At 37.9% G+C, this 20053-nt stretch overlaps 1 protein-coding gene across 1 annotated transcript in view; it reads left to right on the forward strand.

Annotated features, from left to right (window-relative positions):
- The window catches only part of NAPB (NSF attachment protein beta), an 87886-nt gene that overhangs the window by 11089 nt on the left and 56744 nt on the right, over positions 1-20053 (forward strand). The window contains exons 2-3 of the mRNA XM_053712185.1: positions 6874-6953; positions 17776-17892. Of these exons, the coding sequence (XP_053568160.1) occupies positions 6874-6953; positions 17776-17892 (197 nt within the window). The remainder of the gene's footprint in view (positions 1-6873; positions 6954-17775; positions 17893-20053) is intronic.

The following is a 20053-nucleotide window of genomic DNA, read 5'->3' on the forward strand; positions in this document are numbered from 1 at the left end:
CCAAGACTCTCAAAGCTCACCCTGTGTTCCATGTTTCTCTCCTGAAACCGGTGAAATCTAATAGATTTTCTAAATCTCTGCCCAAACCTCCGCCTCTCTTGGTACAGGGACAGCCTGAGTTTGAGATTGCTCACATTCTGGATTCCAAACTTCGTGGCAAGAAACTATACTATCTCATCCATTGGAAGGGTTATCCGGTCACGGAACGGACTTGGGAACCAGCCCGGCATGTTCACGCCCCTGCTTTGATTAAAGCCTTTCACAAAGCTTATCCTGCTAGGCCTGGTCCTGTCCCCCGGAGGGGTCCTTGAGAGGGGGGTGCTGTCATGAATTGGATCTGCTCATTGCCGTGTCGCCGCGGCTCACAGATCCCCTCTGTATCACGTCACGTTGCCTAGCAACGTGACGCGGTATCTGGCTCTCCTCCTGACGTCAGAGTCTCCCTGCCTTCAAATCTCGGCGGGAGATCTGAATTGGCGCCCGTTTGTTTTCTCTGTTCTATCTCCCGGACCGGACCTGTGTGAGTAATTCTTTTTGTCTCCCTTGCCTGAATCCTTGCCTGAATACTCTCTGCCAGTTTGCCTAACCTGCTAATAAGGATTTTATGTTTGTTTACTAACCTGCATACAAGGACATTTGCTTTATCTAACCTGCTTAAAGGAACATTTGCTTTATTCAAACCTGATAAAAGGAATCTCTGTTTGTTTGCTAACCTGCTTAAAGGGACATTTACTTTATCCAAACCTGCAAAAAGGAACCTCAGTTTGTTTACTAAACCTGCTTAAAGGGACATTTGCTTTATCCAAACCTGCTAAAAGGAATCTTTGTTTATTTACTAACCTGCTTAAAGGGACATTTGCTTTATCCAAACCTGCTAAAAGGAATCTTTGTTTATTTACTAACCTGCTTAAAGGGACATTTACTTTATCCAAACCTGCAAAAAGGAACCTCAGTTTGTTTACTAAACCTGCTTAAAGGGACATTTGCTTTATCCAAACCTGCTAAAAGGAATCTTTGTTTATTTACTAACCTGCTTAAAGGGACATTTACTTTATCCAAACCTGCTAAAAGGAATCTCAGTTTGTTTACTAAACCTGCTTAAAGGGACACTTGCTTATCCAAACCTGCTAAAAGGAATCCTTGTTTATTTACTAACCTGCTTAAAGGGACATTTGCTTTATTACTTGCTAAAGGAATTTCACTTAGTTTATTTATCTTCTTAAAAGGACATTTGCTTTCTTCAATCCTGAGTGGGTCACGTCCAGGATATTTCTCAGTGTGCTAGCGTGTGTTTTTTACTTTTCACGCTAGCAGTTGGGTTGAATCCTGAGCTGGTCCTTTACGGCTGACACACAACACTTTAAGGAAAAGCTTGTGTGACAAGGAACCTCATTATTTTTGGGTCTGGACTGTCTATTTTGCAGGGTGAGACTGATACCTCTATGAAAGGCATAGGGGGCTAAAAGAGACTGCGCCCTGAGTTCCCTGGTCTAGTGAACAAGCAATGGAGTTAGCTTTACTTTAAAAGGGACAGTAAAGTCAAAATTAAACTTTTATTATTCAGATAGATCATGCAATTTTAAACAACTTTCCAGTTTACTTCTGTTATCTAATTTGCTTAGTTCACTTGGTATCATTTGTTGAAAAGCATACCTAGGTAGCTTAGGTAGCTCCAGCTTCTGATTGGTGGCTGCACAAATATGTCTCTTTTCATTGGGTCACCTGATGTGTCCAGCTAAGTTGAGTGCATCTTTCTATTTTCTTTTTTGTATGCAAATTGCTCTTGGGTCTATCTAAGAGTGAAAGGGGAAACCAGACGTGGACTCCTTGTACACTTGCCCTAGAAAGATGCAACTTCACCTGATACAGCCGAGGGTCAGAGAGGCCAAAATGTATGTCTGGGGTTTGTTGTTTTCTCTTGTTCAGAGGAGAATTGCCTGGTATTTGGGGGCTGGACTGTCATTGGGCAGGGTCAGACTGATATGCTACGGGACATTATTTCTCTGTTTAAGGCATAATGTGCTAAAGAGACTGCACCCTGAGTGGCACTGGCCTTGTGAACAAGCAAGGACATTTTTACAGCGTTTGTCCTGTTTCAGTTGAGTGCGTCTCTCTATTTTCTTTTTTGTGTCCAGCTAATTCCCAGAAGTGCATTGCTGCTCATGCCACAAAGGTAGAGAATGAAGCAAATTTGATAATGGAAGTAAATGGAAGTAAATTGGAACATTGTTTAAAAATTAGACTGACCATATTGCACCTTAAAAAAGGGACACATATGAAAAATACATATGTCAGGGCTGTTTAAAGAAATGTTTTGTATAAGAACCCTGACATATCTATTTTTCATATGTGTACCTTCTTAAAGCGGCAATATGGTCAGCCTATTAAAAATGTATGTTTTAGCTGAATCATGAAAGAAAACTTTTGGGTTTCATGTCCCTTTAATTCCACAAGAAAATACCCTGCAAAATAATGCTAAGTTGGCATTTTGCCTACTGGCCAAATATATAACCCTCTTAAATGGACAGTCTATTTAAAATTAAACTTTCATGATTTAAATAGGGCTTTCCAATTTACTTTTTTCATCAAATTTGCTTTGTTCTCTTGGTATTCTTAGTTGAAAGCTAAACCTAGGCAGGCTGATATGCTAATTTATAAGCCTTTGAAGGCCGCCTATTATCTGAATGCATTTGACAGTTTTTCACAGTTAGAGGATGTTAGTTCATGTGTGCCATATAGATAACATTGTGATCACTCCCATTGAGTTACTTTTGAGTCAGCACTGATTGGCTAAAATGCAGGTCTGTCAAATAACTGAAATAAGGGGGCAGTCTGCAGAGGCTTAGATACAAGGTAATTACAGAGGTTAAAAGTGTATTAATATAACAGTGTTGGTTATGCAAAACTGGGGAATGGGTAATAAAGGGATTATCTATCTTTGTAAACAATAAACATTCTGGAGTAGACTGTCCCTTTAATTATTAAAGTACTAAATATTAAGTACTAAATATTGGCATTAACCTGACAAGGCTAAAGATAATGCATATTTTATTAATAAGCTGTTAAAAAATGTGCTTTACAAATCCACCTTGGCTAAAATTAGCAGCCCTTCACTTTTTATCAATTAAATGATTTTGAACAAAACATACAGTAGTTGTGAGTGACATTAATAATGTTTTTGCCATTCAGCTTAGTAATTTGGTTTCATGAGAGTAAAACGCGTGAGTCGGGTGTACTGGCTTTGTGTTTCTTGGTACCAATGATCTCTGTATTAGCTCTGCATTCATATTCGCTTACAAATATTCCTACAATCACACAAGAGGTCAGTTTTTCAAGAAAAACAGCTTGGACCCAGAAGGGACAGTGAGCTTCAGACAGCCAACATCTCTAAAATGGGGAAACAAATCACATGATAGCAGCAGGACCAATATCACATTGGTTCAGCTGCAATCAGAGGGCATATGAAACCAGGTGTGGTGCAGACTACATTGATAGTCTTGAGATTACACCACACATATAGGGAAAGATAAATGTTAAAGGACCACTAAACACAAATTGTAAACTACATAATTTTGAACCTTCATATCTGAAAATAATTCAATGAAAACTGCAGCTGCATTTTGTCAAATGAGCATGTTGTTTTATGTTTATTCATTTCACTGATTTTCCTGTTCTCCAGAAAAAAATAATCCTTACTAACCAATCACAAACCAATATTCAGATATAGCACAAACTCTGTTTGCACATGTGCAGTTGAGAGAGCCTGGAGAAGCCTGCATGTATCTCTTCCCTTAAGGTGGTTTAGCACTGATTTAATTTAGTTACTATTGCAAAGAATGATTCTCCTATTATGATTGTTAATGCAAAACTGATAATCCACCATTTACAAACGTGACTTCTGAGAATCTTAGTGGGGAGGGTGAAGTAAACAAAAGCTTACATAAATTGCCTAAAAAGTATTAACCCAAACCTCCCTGGGAGAAAGTGAAACAAACATAATATTTAGATGTATTTTACAGCAAAAGGTAGCAAAATAAATAATGAATGTCTACTGCAATAATGTTTCACTTGTAAACATGAAACATGTTATGCATTGTAGAATTGTCAAGTTTAACAGTCCTTTAAACCTGTGTTATTCTAAAATGCTCTGACATTTCTTTACTTTCTAGAATCCTACATTCCACATAGGCAACATAAAATCACTGGATGTAAAAATTGAGCTACAATGTTCCACAGTGATTACAATAATCTGTTTTACCAAATAAATGTGAAAAACTTTAGTTAGTCTGATTGCAGTAACTCTGCTGTCACCTTACCTGTGCTTACAAAACACAGACCTACATAGGGGCATCAAATACCAACAGTGGTTGTGATAGGTACTATGATTTTGGCTTAATGTGACACTGGTCCATAGACTCCCTCACCAGCAGGTTCCAATGGACCTAAATTCTCTTGGGATGTGCTTTGACATCATGGCTACTGAAACCATGACCTTTCAAGATATTTTTTTTAAATAAAAGCTTTTTGTAGTCTACTATAACCAAAAAATAATACTGTGAACATACTTAAAGGGGCAGTCTACACCAGAGCCAAGTCATTCATATCCTGGATCTTCTACTGGACAAATTTAAAGGGGCATGAACATCAAAATTAAACTTTCATAGTTACAGATAGAGCTTGAAATGTAAAGAGCCCTTTCAATTTAGTCTAATAATTAAATTAGCTTTGTTATCTTGGTATCCTTTGTTGAGATGCATATCTAGTTAGGCTCAGGGGCAGCAATGTACATCTGGGAACTAGCTGGTGATTGGCAGCTACACACATATGCCTTTTGTCATTGGCTCACCATGTTTGCTCAGCTTGCTCCCAAGGTATTGCTGCTCTGGAGCTGATGTTAACCCTTGCTTACACATAGTTATATGCAAGCAATAGAGCAATAATAAAATGTTTTAACTTTTTTTTTCACTTTTATGTCCCTTTAAATAGGGACTGTCAAGAACTGCATATTATGCCCCTATCTATCCTGTTTTTGGATAGATTTATTCTGAACAGTCACATTTATGTTCAGGCTTTGAAAAAAAATATGTTAAAAGGATGTTAAATGCAAAATTCAAACCCACACAAAATAAATCAAGGAAAATAAAACTACTTTGTAATATACATTTAATGGATATCAAAACCACATTTTACATAACTTTCCATTTATATCTATTATCTAATTTGTTTAATTCATTTTGTATCCTTTGTTGAAAGAATACCTAGGTAAGCTCAGAAACTATTGACTGGTGGCTGCATATATGTATGTATGTATATATATATATATATATATATATATATATATATGCCTCTTGTGATTGGCTGTCAACTATAAGTAGTGCATTACTGCTCGACGAAGGATATCAAGAGAATGAGGCAAATTAGATAATAGAAGTAAATTGGAAAGTGGTATAAAATTATATGATCTATCTGAATCATGAAAGAAAAAATTGAGTTTCATGTCCCTTTCATTATTTGCTTTTGCTATAAAATACTTCTAAATATTTTTTAGTTTTTCACTCTCTCTATAAAGGCTAAGAGCAAACATCATGATTATGTAAATGGTCAAATTTAGCTAAGCCTGCACCATTCTGCACAGTGATATCCAGAGCACAGAATCCTTTCCTAATTGACTGCATTAGAGGAGACAATAAACATGATTTTCACCAGGCTTTTCAAGGGTTTGTCCTTCAACTGCCCTTGATTTGCGAAACCTTCTAACCAAATGAAAATGTTAAATTATTTTAAAACTTTTTTTCTTTGCATAAAGATCTTTTGCTTAATTGCTGATGCATGCTGTGCGTATACAAAATCATTTTAACATCACTTTCCAACGTTTATGAGCTGTGTCTTAGAAATGGTTTTAATGTTGTTAATGCTATTCCTTTTTTATACATTATATTTCACACTATTTAAGCTTTGTGAATATGATAGGTGTGATACAATTGAAAGGGGTGAGTGAAAAATTGTGTTTATCAACACCTGCAACGTGTGAATAAAAATGTATTGGTAATTTGATTTAATTATTTTGAGCTGCATGTTCTCCATAAAAAAAAAAAGATGGGACCCTTTCCTTCTCTGGGTTATCTGTTTCTTCATTGTCCTGTGGCAATTGTGGTTGGGTATAGTGTTTCCTGTCTGGGTGGAGATAATTCAATTCCTTTCATCTTAAAGGGACAGTCCAGTCAAAATTCAAATGCACAAATATGAATTACATCTTTGCATAGAAACATATTGGCAGTATAAATGTATTGGCAAAAAAATGTTTCTAGTAAAAAGTATTACTAGTTTAGTGTTAACATTGTTCTCTGCAAATGCATGTGAAGCATATCTAGATATTCTCAATGGACCAGCATTTTAAATACAGCAGCTGCTCAGAGCACCAGTGGGGCTTTTATCATGTCAGCAATTAACAAATTGAACCATTGCTTAGGCTCTCTGAGCAAGTTCTGTAATTAAAATGCTGGTGCACTGTGCATACTTAAATACACTTTTGAAACAGCTTTAGCTTTTATTAGAAGCATTTTTTCTAATACATGTGTATCACAAAAATGCTTCTATTCAAAACTGAAATGCATCCATGTGGATTCCAATTGTGTCTGGAATGTCCCTTGAAAACATTACTACTTTACAGCATAATTTTATGTATAATAGAAAGCTTGGGAATTTCTTAACCTTGTTTAAAATGTGTTTTCTCAGTTGTATTTAACTGCTGTTTAGCTTATTTATCTTTGTGCCCAGTTTTCTTGAATATTGTTCTCTTTTCTGTTTTCATTTAGTTAACTGTACTTTGAGTCAATTACTAAATAGATTGATAAAGCATTTTGTCTGTTTCAGTGGGAACAATAAAATTGAAGAGGCCTGTGAAATGTATGTCAGAGCTGCAAACATGTTCAAGATGGCAAAAAACTGGAGTGGTATGTCTGCCGTCTTAATGCAAAATATCCCTCTCCTATATGCATAATGATAAGATGGTGCTAATCTGTGATAACATGGCTCCTAAAATCCTATCCATCTTTTAAGTGTTCATTTTATTAAAGGACTGATTAGTTTTAAAGGGACACTGTACCCAAATTTTTTCTTTTGTAATTCAGAAAGAGCATGCAATTTTAAGCAACTTTCTCATTTACTCCTATTATCAATTTTTCTTCGTTCTCTTGCTATCATTATTTGAAAAAGAAGGCATCTAAGCGTTTTTTTGGTTTCAGTACTCTGGATAGCACTTTTTTATTGGTGGATGGATTTATCCACCAATCAGCAAGGACAACCCAGGTTGTTCACCAAAAATGGGCCGGCATCTAAACTTACATTCTTGCATTTCAAATAAAGATACCAAGAGAATGAAGAAAATGTGATAATAGGAGTAAATTAGAAAGTTGCTTAAAATTTCATGCTCAATCTGAATCACGAAGGAAACATTTTGGGTACAGTGTCCCTTTAATAGAAGACCCCATTCTCATACAAAGCCCCAATAGCAATAGATTGATTCTCTCCACTTACATTTTTCTTATTCCATCAAAAGAGAATTCATTAGGGTATTTCTACAGAGATGAGTACATGCTGAGTGTGTGTATATATATATAGATGTATATATATATATATATATATATATATATATTTATATATATATATATATATATATATATATATATATAAAATGAAAATTAGAAAGCACTCACTGGACTGTAGACAACAATATCAATCAAATATCCTTTATTGTGACGTTTCGGGACCAACAACGTCCCTTCTTCTGACAAGCAAAAAGTGAAAACAAACAAACTTTTAAAGACCCCTAAACCACTCCCCTCGGTGACCTACCAATCAAAATGTGCCGTGTGCAAAGGTAAATGAGCCGTGTGCAAAACCGGCATTAATATAAGTGATTAAATACAAATACAAACTAATATTTTGAAAAGTATACATCGAACCATACATATATGTATACGCTAGTATCTCTGTGTGTGTGTGGTGCTAATGTGTAAAAAAACTGTATCCGATCATATACATGCTCAAATTTATCCGTGGTGTGCTAAACCTAATAGAAAGGACAACAAAGACCTGATAGGTGGAAAACACCCCCCCCCCGCACTGCGATAGGCTAAGCAAATTCGTCACATAAAATCACACCTACCCCAACACCGCAAACCAACTGAGAGAACAAAAAAATGTCAACAAATGGCCTGATTGGTTACACTAGCCCATCCTCTATGATGCATGGGGGCGTGTTGCCTAACAGACTCCGTGTCAATAGCAGTGCTAAAACCGCTGATCCGAGGGTTACCATGGCACCCACTTCCAACTGAAAAACACGGCCACCGCATTAGCCCTACATGCCACTCACTGTCAACACTCTAGGTACCATTCAAACCATAACACCATGACACAGACACGGCTTAATTCACCGCGATCGCCCTTACTAGATACCACGGTTACCATGGTAACCTATATACAAACACCCAAATACACAGCCTCTATACTGCCACTAACTGTCAGCCCTCTAGGTACCATTCCGACCATAACACCATGACACCGACACGGCTTTATTCACCGCGATCGCCCTTACTTGATACCACGGTTACTATGGTAACCTGTATACAAACACCTAAATACACAGCCTCTATACAGCACCAAATATCAGCACTCCAAGCCCATTCAGGCCACAACCACATGACCTCAAAAATGCTTAGCTCACTTCTCAAACCATACGCCGCGATCACCCTAGTCTGATATCACGGTAACTATGGTAACCTAAATGCCAAACATCAACCCCCGATTGGAACCGCACCTTATACCAGATGAGGACATGATGGCATGCTGGGGGCCGCCATAAGATAAAGACGGCTATGTTGCTCGTCAAGTGTCACACTATCTACCTCTAAACCGGGAGAAAAACGAAAATAAACTTGTCACTTGCTATATGCATATGCTTAGGTCAAGCAGACCTGTCACCTATTATATAGAGTCCTGTCCAATAACGATACTAAGCTAGAATCACACTCAATTACTTTGATCTACAATACAGACCAAAAGAAAAAGCAACAACTAACCAATGTCGGAAATCCTTAAACAAATTGTAGCAAGATCCTACAAAGCATCAGCCCAAAAAGTGCTTGTTGCCAGATCACACCATCCAGGGCCTCACACGTAAAAAGCAATAGTGTAAATTAAAAACATTACAAAATATATAAATAACCACATAATTCTACTCCAAAGTGTTGTGTACAAAGTAAACTATTAGCACCCTAAATCACAAATCTAACCACCCAAATACAGTCACCTCTACAGGATCTGCAGGGGTGAGCCTCCCCTCTCCGGGGGATATTATCCCAAACGGTCAACCCCTTGTCCAAAAAAACATGCCACCAATCATACACAAAAGAATATATATGAAAATTAAAAAATACAAGAATTATATGAGTGTAACCCTGTTTATCACAAACTAACTAAAAATGAACCACAACCCTACATCACCATATGTGAATCCCATGGAATCGTAGTCAATAATGTCCAGGCGTCCACCGTGGTAAACACAAAGCACCATGGCCTAGCAACACCAAGAAACAAAAAACTATAATCACATAAATTGAGCATGTATAGAAAGCATAACAGTCACAGGAAAAACCAAAACCTGGAAATGTGATTGGTGTAAAAAAACAAGATTAAAAACAAATAAAAAACATAGCACACCTCATATATTTACATATTCACAGGTAAACATCAAATAAGTAGAAATCATGGAACACCCTATTTGGTACCAATAGGTAAAGTAATTTCAAAAGATAACTCAAGAGTGGGAAGTAGACTCTCATTAATGGCGTTACATACAGTATCGCCTGCCCAGTCGGGCCTAGAATCAATGGATCAGTGGACTCTCACACCACGTCTTAGTTTTAATGGATCAGTGGACTCTAACATATCATCTTAGTTATAGAAAGTTCTGCCATCCCGTCTGTATATATAAGCCTCTCGGGGCCAATGTACTCAGTTCATGTATCCAGCGTGCTTCTTTTCTAAGAAGTATCTTGGCTCGGTTCCCTCCTCTTCGTAGGACTGGTACATGATCAATAATTCTGAAGCGTAAGTCGCTCACAGTGTGTCCTGCTTCAAGGAAGTGGCGGGCCACCGGATGTTCTGCCTTTCCAGTGTTAATTGCCGATCTGATACTGGAGCGGTGATTCGCCATCCTCACCCTGGCGTCGTCAGTCGTCTTGCCAGTGTAGAATTTCCCACAGGGGCAATTAAGTAGGTATACGATGAATTGGGTTGTGCATGTCAGGAAGTATTTAATCTGATATCTTTTGCGACAGTCAGGATGTTGAAATGTCGTGCCAGTGTGCATACTGTTGCAAGTTACACAACTAATGCATTTATAGCATCCAATTTTTCTCTTCAGCCAGGTTTGTTTCTCATTTTTTAAGGGGATGTCAGTCTTTACTAACAGATCTCTCAGACTTCTACCCCTGCGATATGCCAATCGTGGTGCTGCCCATTCCGCGAATGGCAGTGTGGGGTCACTCTGGAGAATTTTCCATTCCTCCTTTATTGCTTTGGCAATCTGGTGTTGGTCTGGATTATACGTGGTCACAAACGTGAGTTGGGGATTTGATGTGGTACCTGTGGTGCTTTCTTCTTGTTGAGATAGGAGAGCCGATTCACGTTGTTGCTCTAAGTTCTTCTTACTGTATCCACGTTGAAGGAATCTTTGTGTCATTTCTGACATCTGTGTCTGCATCAGATCCATGTTTGTATTATTTCTTATCACCCTTTGATATTGCGCTTTAGGGATATTCCGTATGAGTGCAGGCTGATGGCAACTTCTGGCATGCAATAATGTGTTGCGGTCTGTTTTCTTCCGGAACAACGTTGTACCCAATCTGTTAGAAGTTTTGAACACCCTGACGTCCAGGAAATCAACTGTAACACTGTTGACTGCGTGTTGAAATTTAATTGTGCTATCCATCCCATTTAGGGTATGGATCCAGTCGTTCAGTGCCTGTTCGCCATCACGCCATATCATAAAGACGTCGTCTATATATCGACAGTAGTATAGAATGGCATCCATTTCGTACACCTTCATTTGTATGGACTCATAGTCCGCCATAAACAGGTTGGCCAACGATGGTGCCATGTTTGACCCCATCGCGGTCCCTTCAATTTGTAGGTAAAAGGTGTTTTCGAACCGGAAAAAGTTGTTCTCCAAGCACATCTTTAGGAGATCAACCAGCACGTCCTCTGGGGGCCCCACATATGGACTCTTTCGTAGATGGTTAACCACGGCTGCAATCCCCAATTTATGGGGAATTACCGTGTACAAACTACAGACATCCATCGTCACAAGTAGATCAGTTGGTTGTATATCATCTAGTTGGATAATGGAACGAATGAAGGCATTTGAATCTTGTGTATATGATTTCATTCTTTTAACCATTGGCTGTAGATGAAAATCCAGAAACTCAGCAAGTGGTTGAAGGAGTGATCCCCTTGCTGAAACGATAGGCCTTCCTGGGGGGTTTTTAGGATCCTTATGAATTTTTGGTAACGTGTAAATAATGGGTGTTATAGGATAATCTCTCTTCAGAAATTTATGTTCCTGTGTGGTTATGAATCCCATTGTACACCACCTGTCAAGTTTTTCATCAATGTGTCTTTTCAGTTGCTGAGTTGGATCCATTTGTAGGGTCCTGTAGGTTTTCCTATCTGTTAGTTGGCCCAAAAGTTCTGATCTGTACTGTTGCACATCCATCACGACCACCGCCCCACCCTTATCTGCCGGGCGTATTATGATGGTCGTGTCTTCCGCTAGTATCTTCAGTGCCTGTCTTTCTTCCTTAGACAGATTGTCCACTCTCCTCCTGTTAGGAATCTTTTTGGAGACATGACTTAAATAGTTTGTATATGCGGTAATGGATGGGTTTTGTGACTTTGGGTCAAATGTTCCAGGTGTTCGAAAAGCTGTTATTTCACTATTGTCTGTCTGGTAATACTCTTTGAGTCTCAAATTTCTTCCAAATTTTTGAATGTCGATATAAGTGTCAAATGAATTAGACTTCATTGTCGGAACATAGGATAAACCCTTATTCAATAAGGAGTTTTCTGGTTGTGATAGCGGTCTCGAACTGATATTAAATACGTTGTCGGTCATCTCCTCTGTATCGGAGGGCGGCGTAACATGCCCCCCCCTCCTCGTGTGTGGCCTGTGCCTCGTCCTAAAAAACGAGCCGAAGGAGTGTGAGATGGAGGGTATGCGGTGCCTCTAGTATTCGCTCCCCTCATATTGTCCCACTGTTGTCCTCTATTTGCACCTCTGGATCTTGTGGTAATGCCTCGATATGAAGAGTCTCCGCTAGTTGTTGCCACATCTGGGTCTGAGCTGTCACCCGAGCTGGTATCAACCGTATTAATGTTTCTCTTCGTGAATCTTCTTTCAAGTCTTGATCTAAAATTCTTTCTCTCGTCTGGTGATAGCATCCAGCGATATACACTCTTATATGTGTAGTCCTGATTAACTGTTTGGAGTTTCCGATTTTTGAAAGCAATAAGTTCTTGTTTATATAACTTGACTTGTTGTGTCAGTTTATCAATCCAATCAACGGTCTTATCTGCTCTGAGTGTATTCAGCTGTTCTGCTTCAAATGCTTGGATCTCAGTCCTCACTTCTTGAAGTAGTCGTCCCGCTTCTCTGATCACAAGAAGCATAAGATCAAATGAGCACTTGTTAAGGATTTTGCACCAATTGGTGCAAAATTCAGCATTTGATCTACCAATTGTAGGGATGTTCTTCACTCTGAACCCTCGTGGCAATAATCTCTTTTTGTGGTAGTCAGAAAGATAAATACCGTGGAGGTTGAGATCTATCTCACGTTGTTTAAGCTTCGCCAGTGTATTATACAGAGATTGACATGACTCTTCTACTTGTTGTTCTTCAATGGAGCCAAATCTGATGGCCTCTGCATCTTCGTCCGTGAACGTAAAGATGTCCTCATGTCTCTCTTCCATACTCTCACTATGAGTTAGATCGGGTGTTTCCATGTTATCACTATTTGGTTCAGTCATACTGATAAAATTGAGGCACAAATATTGAGAAAAAGGGAAATGATTTGAGCTAGTTCAGCCAAACTGTGGGTGCACTGTACCGTGGGAGCATAGGTGAAAGTTTGTTTGTGGTATATGCACTCTCACCAACAGACCGCAACTTGCCAGGGTGCTATAGCCAGGTATGTAGAAAATGAAAATTAGAAAGCACTCACTGGACTGTAGACAACAATATCAATCAAATATCCTTTATTGTGATGTTTCGGGACCAACAACGTCCCTTCTTCTGACAAGCAAAAAGTGAAAACAAACAAACTTTTAAAGACCCCTAAACCACTCCCCTCGGTGACCTACCAATCAAAATGTGCCGTGTGCAAAGGTAAATGAGCCGTGTGCAAAACCGGCATTAATATAAGTGATTAAATACAAATACAAACTAATATTTTTAAAAGTATACATCGAACCATACATATATGTATACGCTAGTATCTCTGTGTGTGTGTGGTGCTAATGTGTCAAAAAACTGTATCCGATCATATACATGCTCAAATTTATCTGTGGTGTGCTAAACCTAATAGAAAGGACAACAAAGACCTGATAGGTGGAAAACACCCCCCCCCGCACTGCGATAGGCTTAGCAAATTCGTCACATAAAATCACACCTACCCCAACACCGCAAACCAACTGAGAGAACAAAAAAATGTCAACAAATGGCCTGATTGGTTACACTAGCCCATCCTCTATGATGCATGGGGGCGTGTTGCCTAACAGACTCCGTGTCAATAGCAGTGCTAAAACCGCTGATCCGAGGGTTACCATGGCACCCACTTCCAACTGAAAAACACGGCCACCGCATTAGCCCTACATGCCACTCACTGTCAACACTCTTGCTACAATTTGTTTAAGGATTTCCGACATTGGTTGGTTGTTGCTTTTTCTTTTGGTCTGTATTGTAGATCAAAGTAATTGAGTGTGATTCTAGCTTAGTATCGTTATTGGACAGGACTCTATATAATAGGTGACAGGTCTGCTTGACCTAAGCATATGCATATAGCAAGTGACAAGTTTATTTTCGTTTTTCTCCCGGTTTAGAGGTAGATAGTGTGACACTTGGCGAGCAACATAGCCGTCTTTATCTTATGGCGGCCCCCAGCATGCCATCATGTCCTCATCTGGTATAAGGTTCCAATCGGGGTTGATGTTTGGCATTTAGGTTACCATAGTTACCGTGATATCAGACTAGGGTGATCGCGGCGTATGGTTTGAGAAGTGAGCTAAGCATTTTTGAGGTCATGTGGTTGTGGCCTGAATGGGCTTGGAGTGCTGATATTTGGTGCTGTATAGAGGCTGTGTATTTAGGTGTTTGTATACAGGTTACCATAGTAACCGTGGTATCAAGTAAGGGCGATCGCGGTGAATAAAGCCGTGTCGGTGTCATGGTGTTATGGTCGGGATGGTACCTAGAGGGCTGACAGTTAGTGGCAGTATAGAGGCTGTGTATTTGGGTGTTTGTATATAGGTTACCATGGTAACCGTGGTATCTAGTAAGGGCGATCGCGGTGAATTAAGCCGTGTCTGTGTCATGGTGTTATGGTTTGAATGGTACCTAGAGTGTTGACAGTGAGTGGCATGTAGGGCTAATGCGGTGGCCGTGTTTTTCAGTTGGAAGTGGGTGCCATGGTAACCCTCGGATCAGCGGTTTTAGCACTGCTATTGACACGGAGTCTGTTAGGCAACACGCCCCCATGCATCATAGAGGATGGGCTAGTGTAACCAATCAGGCCATTTGTTGACTTTTTTTTGTTCTCTCAGTTGGTTTGCGGTGTTGGGGTAGGTGTGATTTTATGTGACGAATTTGCTTAGCCTATCGCAGTGCGGGGGTGTGTGTTTTCCACCTATCAGGTCTTTGTTGTCCTTTCTATTAGGTTTAGCACACCACGGATAAATTTGAGCATGTATATGATCGGATACAGTTTTTTGACACATTAGCACCACACACACACAGAGATACTAGCGTATACATATATGTATGGTTCGATGTATACTTTTCAAAATATTAGTTTGTATTTGTATTTAATCACTTATATTAATGCCGGTTTTGCACACGGCTCATTTACCTTTGCACACGGCACATTTTGATTGGTAGGTCACCGAGGGGAGTGGTTTAGGGGTCTTTAAAAGTTTGTTTGTTTTCACTTTTTGCTTGTCAGAAGAAGGGACGTTGTTGGTCCCGAAACGTCACAATAAAGGATATTTGATTGATATTGTTGTCTACAGTCCAGTGAGTGCTTTCTAAATTTCATTTTCAACATACATGGCTATAGCACCCTGGCAAGTTGCGGTCTGTTGGTGAGAGTGCATATACCACAAACAAACTTTCACCTATATATATATATATATATATATATATCAAAATATTTGCTGCTTGAAAATCCATCTTAGTATTTCAGTAATGTTATTAAATAATGCAGCTGTCTTCAAATATAAGCAATTTCATTTGCAGAAGCAGCTTTTAGAAAATCTATGATATACATATTGATTACAAATGTAAAATTGTTTGAATGCCCCCTTTTGTTTATGACCCCAATGAATCCATTATAGTTTGCTGAGAAGAAATGTAGTTTTCAGCTAGGATAGTTTGTATCTTTCTTCTATATGACAGCTAATGTGAAATTAAAATATGGCAGCTACATTGTTTTATTTAAATGAATTGTATCCATGGACAGCGCTGCGGAATATGTTGGCGCTTCATAAATAAAGTGTAATAATAATAATAATAATAATACATGAATCAATATAATTACTGACTGCCTATTGTATATGAATATGACCAGTAGCAAGAGAGAGTATCTATATTACATAGGTACCAGTTATTTAACCTATTAAGCCCAACAAGACTCCCCTAATACACTTCAATCTAAACCATGGCTCATCTGACACCTCACTATGCAAATAAAGTGCGTCTTCCTGAACTGCAGTTAACCCTCAATGCACTGTACCCAAAACCACTACAAATAACCCCTACTCTAATGACCTGATTAACCCGTCATGAACTCTAACACATAAATAACCCTCATCCCACATAATCCCCTCCCCCATCACAAACATTCCAGCAATCACCAATAGCCCTCTCTTCATCTTCTAATCAAGATTATGAAAAAGGTTTAACTGGTCATGCAGTATAAATTGATTTAACTGGCATCTGAACTAGAAAGTACTGATGTTCCAATAAATATTACTGACATAAATAAAGGTCATTCTGTAATGAATTGAATTGCTTGAATTGGAACCTGACATGGTTTCATGATTCAGATAGAGCATAGTAGTTTAAACAACAAAATATTACATTTTGTTATCATGTTTACTTCTTTCTCTTGGTATCCTTTATTAAAAACTTGTCCTAAAGCCTGTATACACGGGCCAAAATCCCCATCCACTTGGGTCCCCTCTCCCTCCCTCCTTACCCTTCCCTGCTGCTCTCAACTTTTTTTTCCCCACCCGCTCCCGTGCTCGCAGCCCCCCCCCTCCACGCTCACTGATTGATCCTTCCTTATGGCCCTGTATGTTTGTCTTGCGCTGCAGTCTCTACTGAGCATGACTGCTTTGGACAAACATACCTGGCCTTTTTTAATATAGGATTAGTTCCTTTCAATACCTAAGTAATGTGCACATGCCTTAAGCACCATTTGGCAGTCAACAAAGGATGCCAAGTAAATTTTATAATAAAAATAAATTGGACAGTTTTGTTTTAATTGGACACTATTGCTCCCCATTTATCATTCAGTGTGCTGAATGATCTCACAAAGAGAACTTGTCCATATACCTTTGGGGTCTCTGTAGCAGCTGCTTGAATTTAAGATTGCATGAGCAAGTGCTTGTGCAACTCCCCAGCCCTTGTGCAACCAATTGTGCAAGAGCATAGCTCCTCACTCATCCCAGATAACTTGGTCCTGGCTATCTGATGTCCCGAACTTCTGAGGTTGCAAAAACTTGAAGGGACATGAAACCCAACAATTTTCTTTCATGATTCAGATAGAGAATACAATTTTAAACAACTTTCCAATTTACTTCTATTATTTAATTTGCTTCCTTCTCTTGTTATCCTTTGCTGAAATGTTTATCTAGGCAAGCTCAGGAGCAGCAGAGAACCTAGGTTCTAGCTGTTGATTGGTGGCTGCAAATATATATAGATTGTGATTGGCTCACCCATGTGTTCTGTTAGAAACCATTAGTGCATTGCTGCTCCTTCAACAAATGATACCAAGAGAATGAAACAAATTAGATAATAGAAGTAAATTAGAAAGTTGTTTAAAATTGTATTCTCTATCTGAATCATGAAAGACAATTTTTGGGTTTCATGTCTCTTTAAGTGAGCCTGCACTATTTAACTTTTAAATGGGAGCTGAATTTGAAATGCACATCTTTTGCAAAATGCTTATTTTAAAGTGGGAAAGTTGGTTTTTAGACTGTATCAGCCACAATATTAAAATTCATCTTAATATGATTCCTGTCAATTATTTTTATATAGTGCATGGAACTTGTATTTAGAAAACGAAGTGTGTACTATAGTAGCTTTCTACGTAAGGTTAGTACAGTGGAATCAGGGTTTTAATAGTGAGTCAGGAGTATAGCTAAAAGCCTAATGATACGTTACAAACAGCAAATAAATGACTTTATCATATGTAATAATTGACATTTTTTTCTCAGCCGCAGGAAATGCATTTTGCCAAGCTGCAAGACTACATATGCAACTTCAGAGCAAACACGATGCAGCCACAGGGTTTGTAGATGCTGGCAATGCATATAAAAAAGCAGATCCGCATGGTAAGATTTTTTATTATAACGTTTTCCAAGTCAAAATTTGCACATCATTTTTTTTTGTTCTTAAAGTGACAGTCTAGACCCAATACATAATTTTGATTACTTATTTTTACATACCAGAGAATCATCCTGCAACTGGTCCCACATCTGTAAACTTGTAAGAAGTACACAAAACATTTAAATATTCATTGTTTATTAGGAGCCGAAAAATGGCCGCCAAGCTTTGTTTTGGTATCTTAAGTTTCTCCAATCATGATTGACTTGTGAATAAGTTTTCCTACTTATGCACGCTGATTTGTGCATGTGCAATTTGAAATATATAACTGAAAAATATTAAACGTGCACTGCTAAACTGTCCTACAAGCTACTGGACAAGGAGAAAGCTGTGGGCAAAGCTTGGTGGCTATTTTCAACTGATAACAAGCGATGATTATTTAAATATATAAAGTACTTCTTACAAGGTTATAGATGTGAAACTCATTCAAGATGCTTGTGTAGTATGTAACAATAAATACTAAAGAATAGGGTCTAGACTGTCCCTTTAAATAATCTGTCTATTATGAAATAAATCAAAATGTACTTTAAAGGGACATGATACTCAGAAATTATCTCTGTTCCATGTAAAAGAGAATGTTTCAAAATGTATTTCAATTAGGGTTGTCACCTCGGCCATGTTTTCCTGGACACTTATGAGTTACACATGCTGCAGGGTGTGCAGGGAAAAACATGAATAGTGCTGTCCAGTGTCACTATTCGTGTGCTGTTTCTGTGCACAAAGCATGTTCCCCTCTGCACACCCTGCAGCATGTGTAACTCATAAGTGTCCAGGAAAACACGGCCGAGGTGACAACCCTAATTACAATGCTTTTTATTGTGAAAAAATTTCATGTGTTCAATAAAATCATTGTTTTTCTGGCCAAAGAGCATTAGTGGGATACAGTTGTACATGATCATGCACTATATAGACATAAACATGCATAAATACATCTATACACACATATAAACATTTATATATATATATATATATATATATATATATATATATATATATATGTATATATATATATATATATATATATATATATGTATATATATATATATATATATATATTTGCATGAAAAAAGATAATTTAAACAGATTTTCTGTCACTTTTTTCATGCAAAAATATATATATATATATATATGTGTGTATAGATGTATTTATGTATGTTTATGTGTATATATGTATTTACAGACATATATATATACACATATAAACACATAAATACATATATACGTATATAGACATATACAGTATATAAGTGCTTTGGAACCTTTTGCAGTCAAGTAGCTGAAAACATAAAAAAAATTATGCAAGATTCATATTTAAAAAAGTATTTAACCGTGTATGTACTGTAAATATTTCACATTGCAATGTTCTTTACATAGGGGAATATGTTCTAAGTATTTTTAAATAGATATTCTTATCTATATCTATATATATATATATATATATATATATATATATATATTGCATATATCTAAACATATATATATATATATATATATATATATATATAGGTATAGATAGATATATATACCAAAAAAAACATCATATATACATAGAAATATGTATTTAAGAATTCATATTTGCTATGTTCCTTGTTCAGAGAGGAATTGTCTGGTATTTCAGGGCTGGACTGACCGTAATTGGTGGGATCAGGCTGATATACTACAGGAATGTTCTACTCTGTGAAAACATTACTGGGCTAAAAAGAAGCTGCACCCAGGTTGTAAATCGCCATAGAACAGGCTAACACTATCATTTAACCAGTTGTTCGTTCCGCTTCTCTCTGTGTGTATTTAGTCTCCCTAAGAATAAACATAACATATTCTGTTATGTGAAGAACAGTGAAATGTGAAGTAAGGGTATTGTTTTTTTCCCCCCACTTTTCCATTGAAGTCTATGGGAGTTTACATTGACGCATTTGCGATATTCGAGTTTCGACTTTTTGCACGCGTCGGGTTAGTACTCATGCACAAACTTTTTACTTTCAACTTGTAATACTTTTTACTTTCAACTTGTAATACTTTTTACTTTCAACTTGTAATACAAGCGCAACCTGATGTGCACAAAACCCCTCCATCTAGCAAAGTTAACGCGTGAGTGGGAGTGCTCCACTC

The sequence above is a fragment of the Bombina bombina genome, chromosome 4 (genome assembly GCF_027579735.1).
Source record: "Bombina bombina isolate aBomBom1 chromosome 4, aBomBom1.pri, whole genome shotgun sequence".
Classification (NCBI taxonomy): domain Eukaryota; kingdom Metazoa; phylum Chordata; class Amphibia; order Anura; family Bombinatoridae; genus Bombina; species Bombina bombina.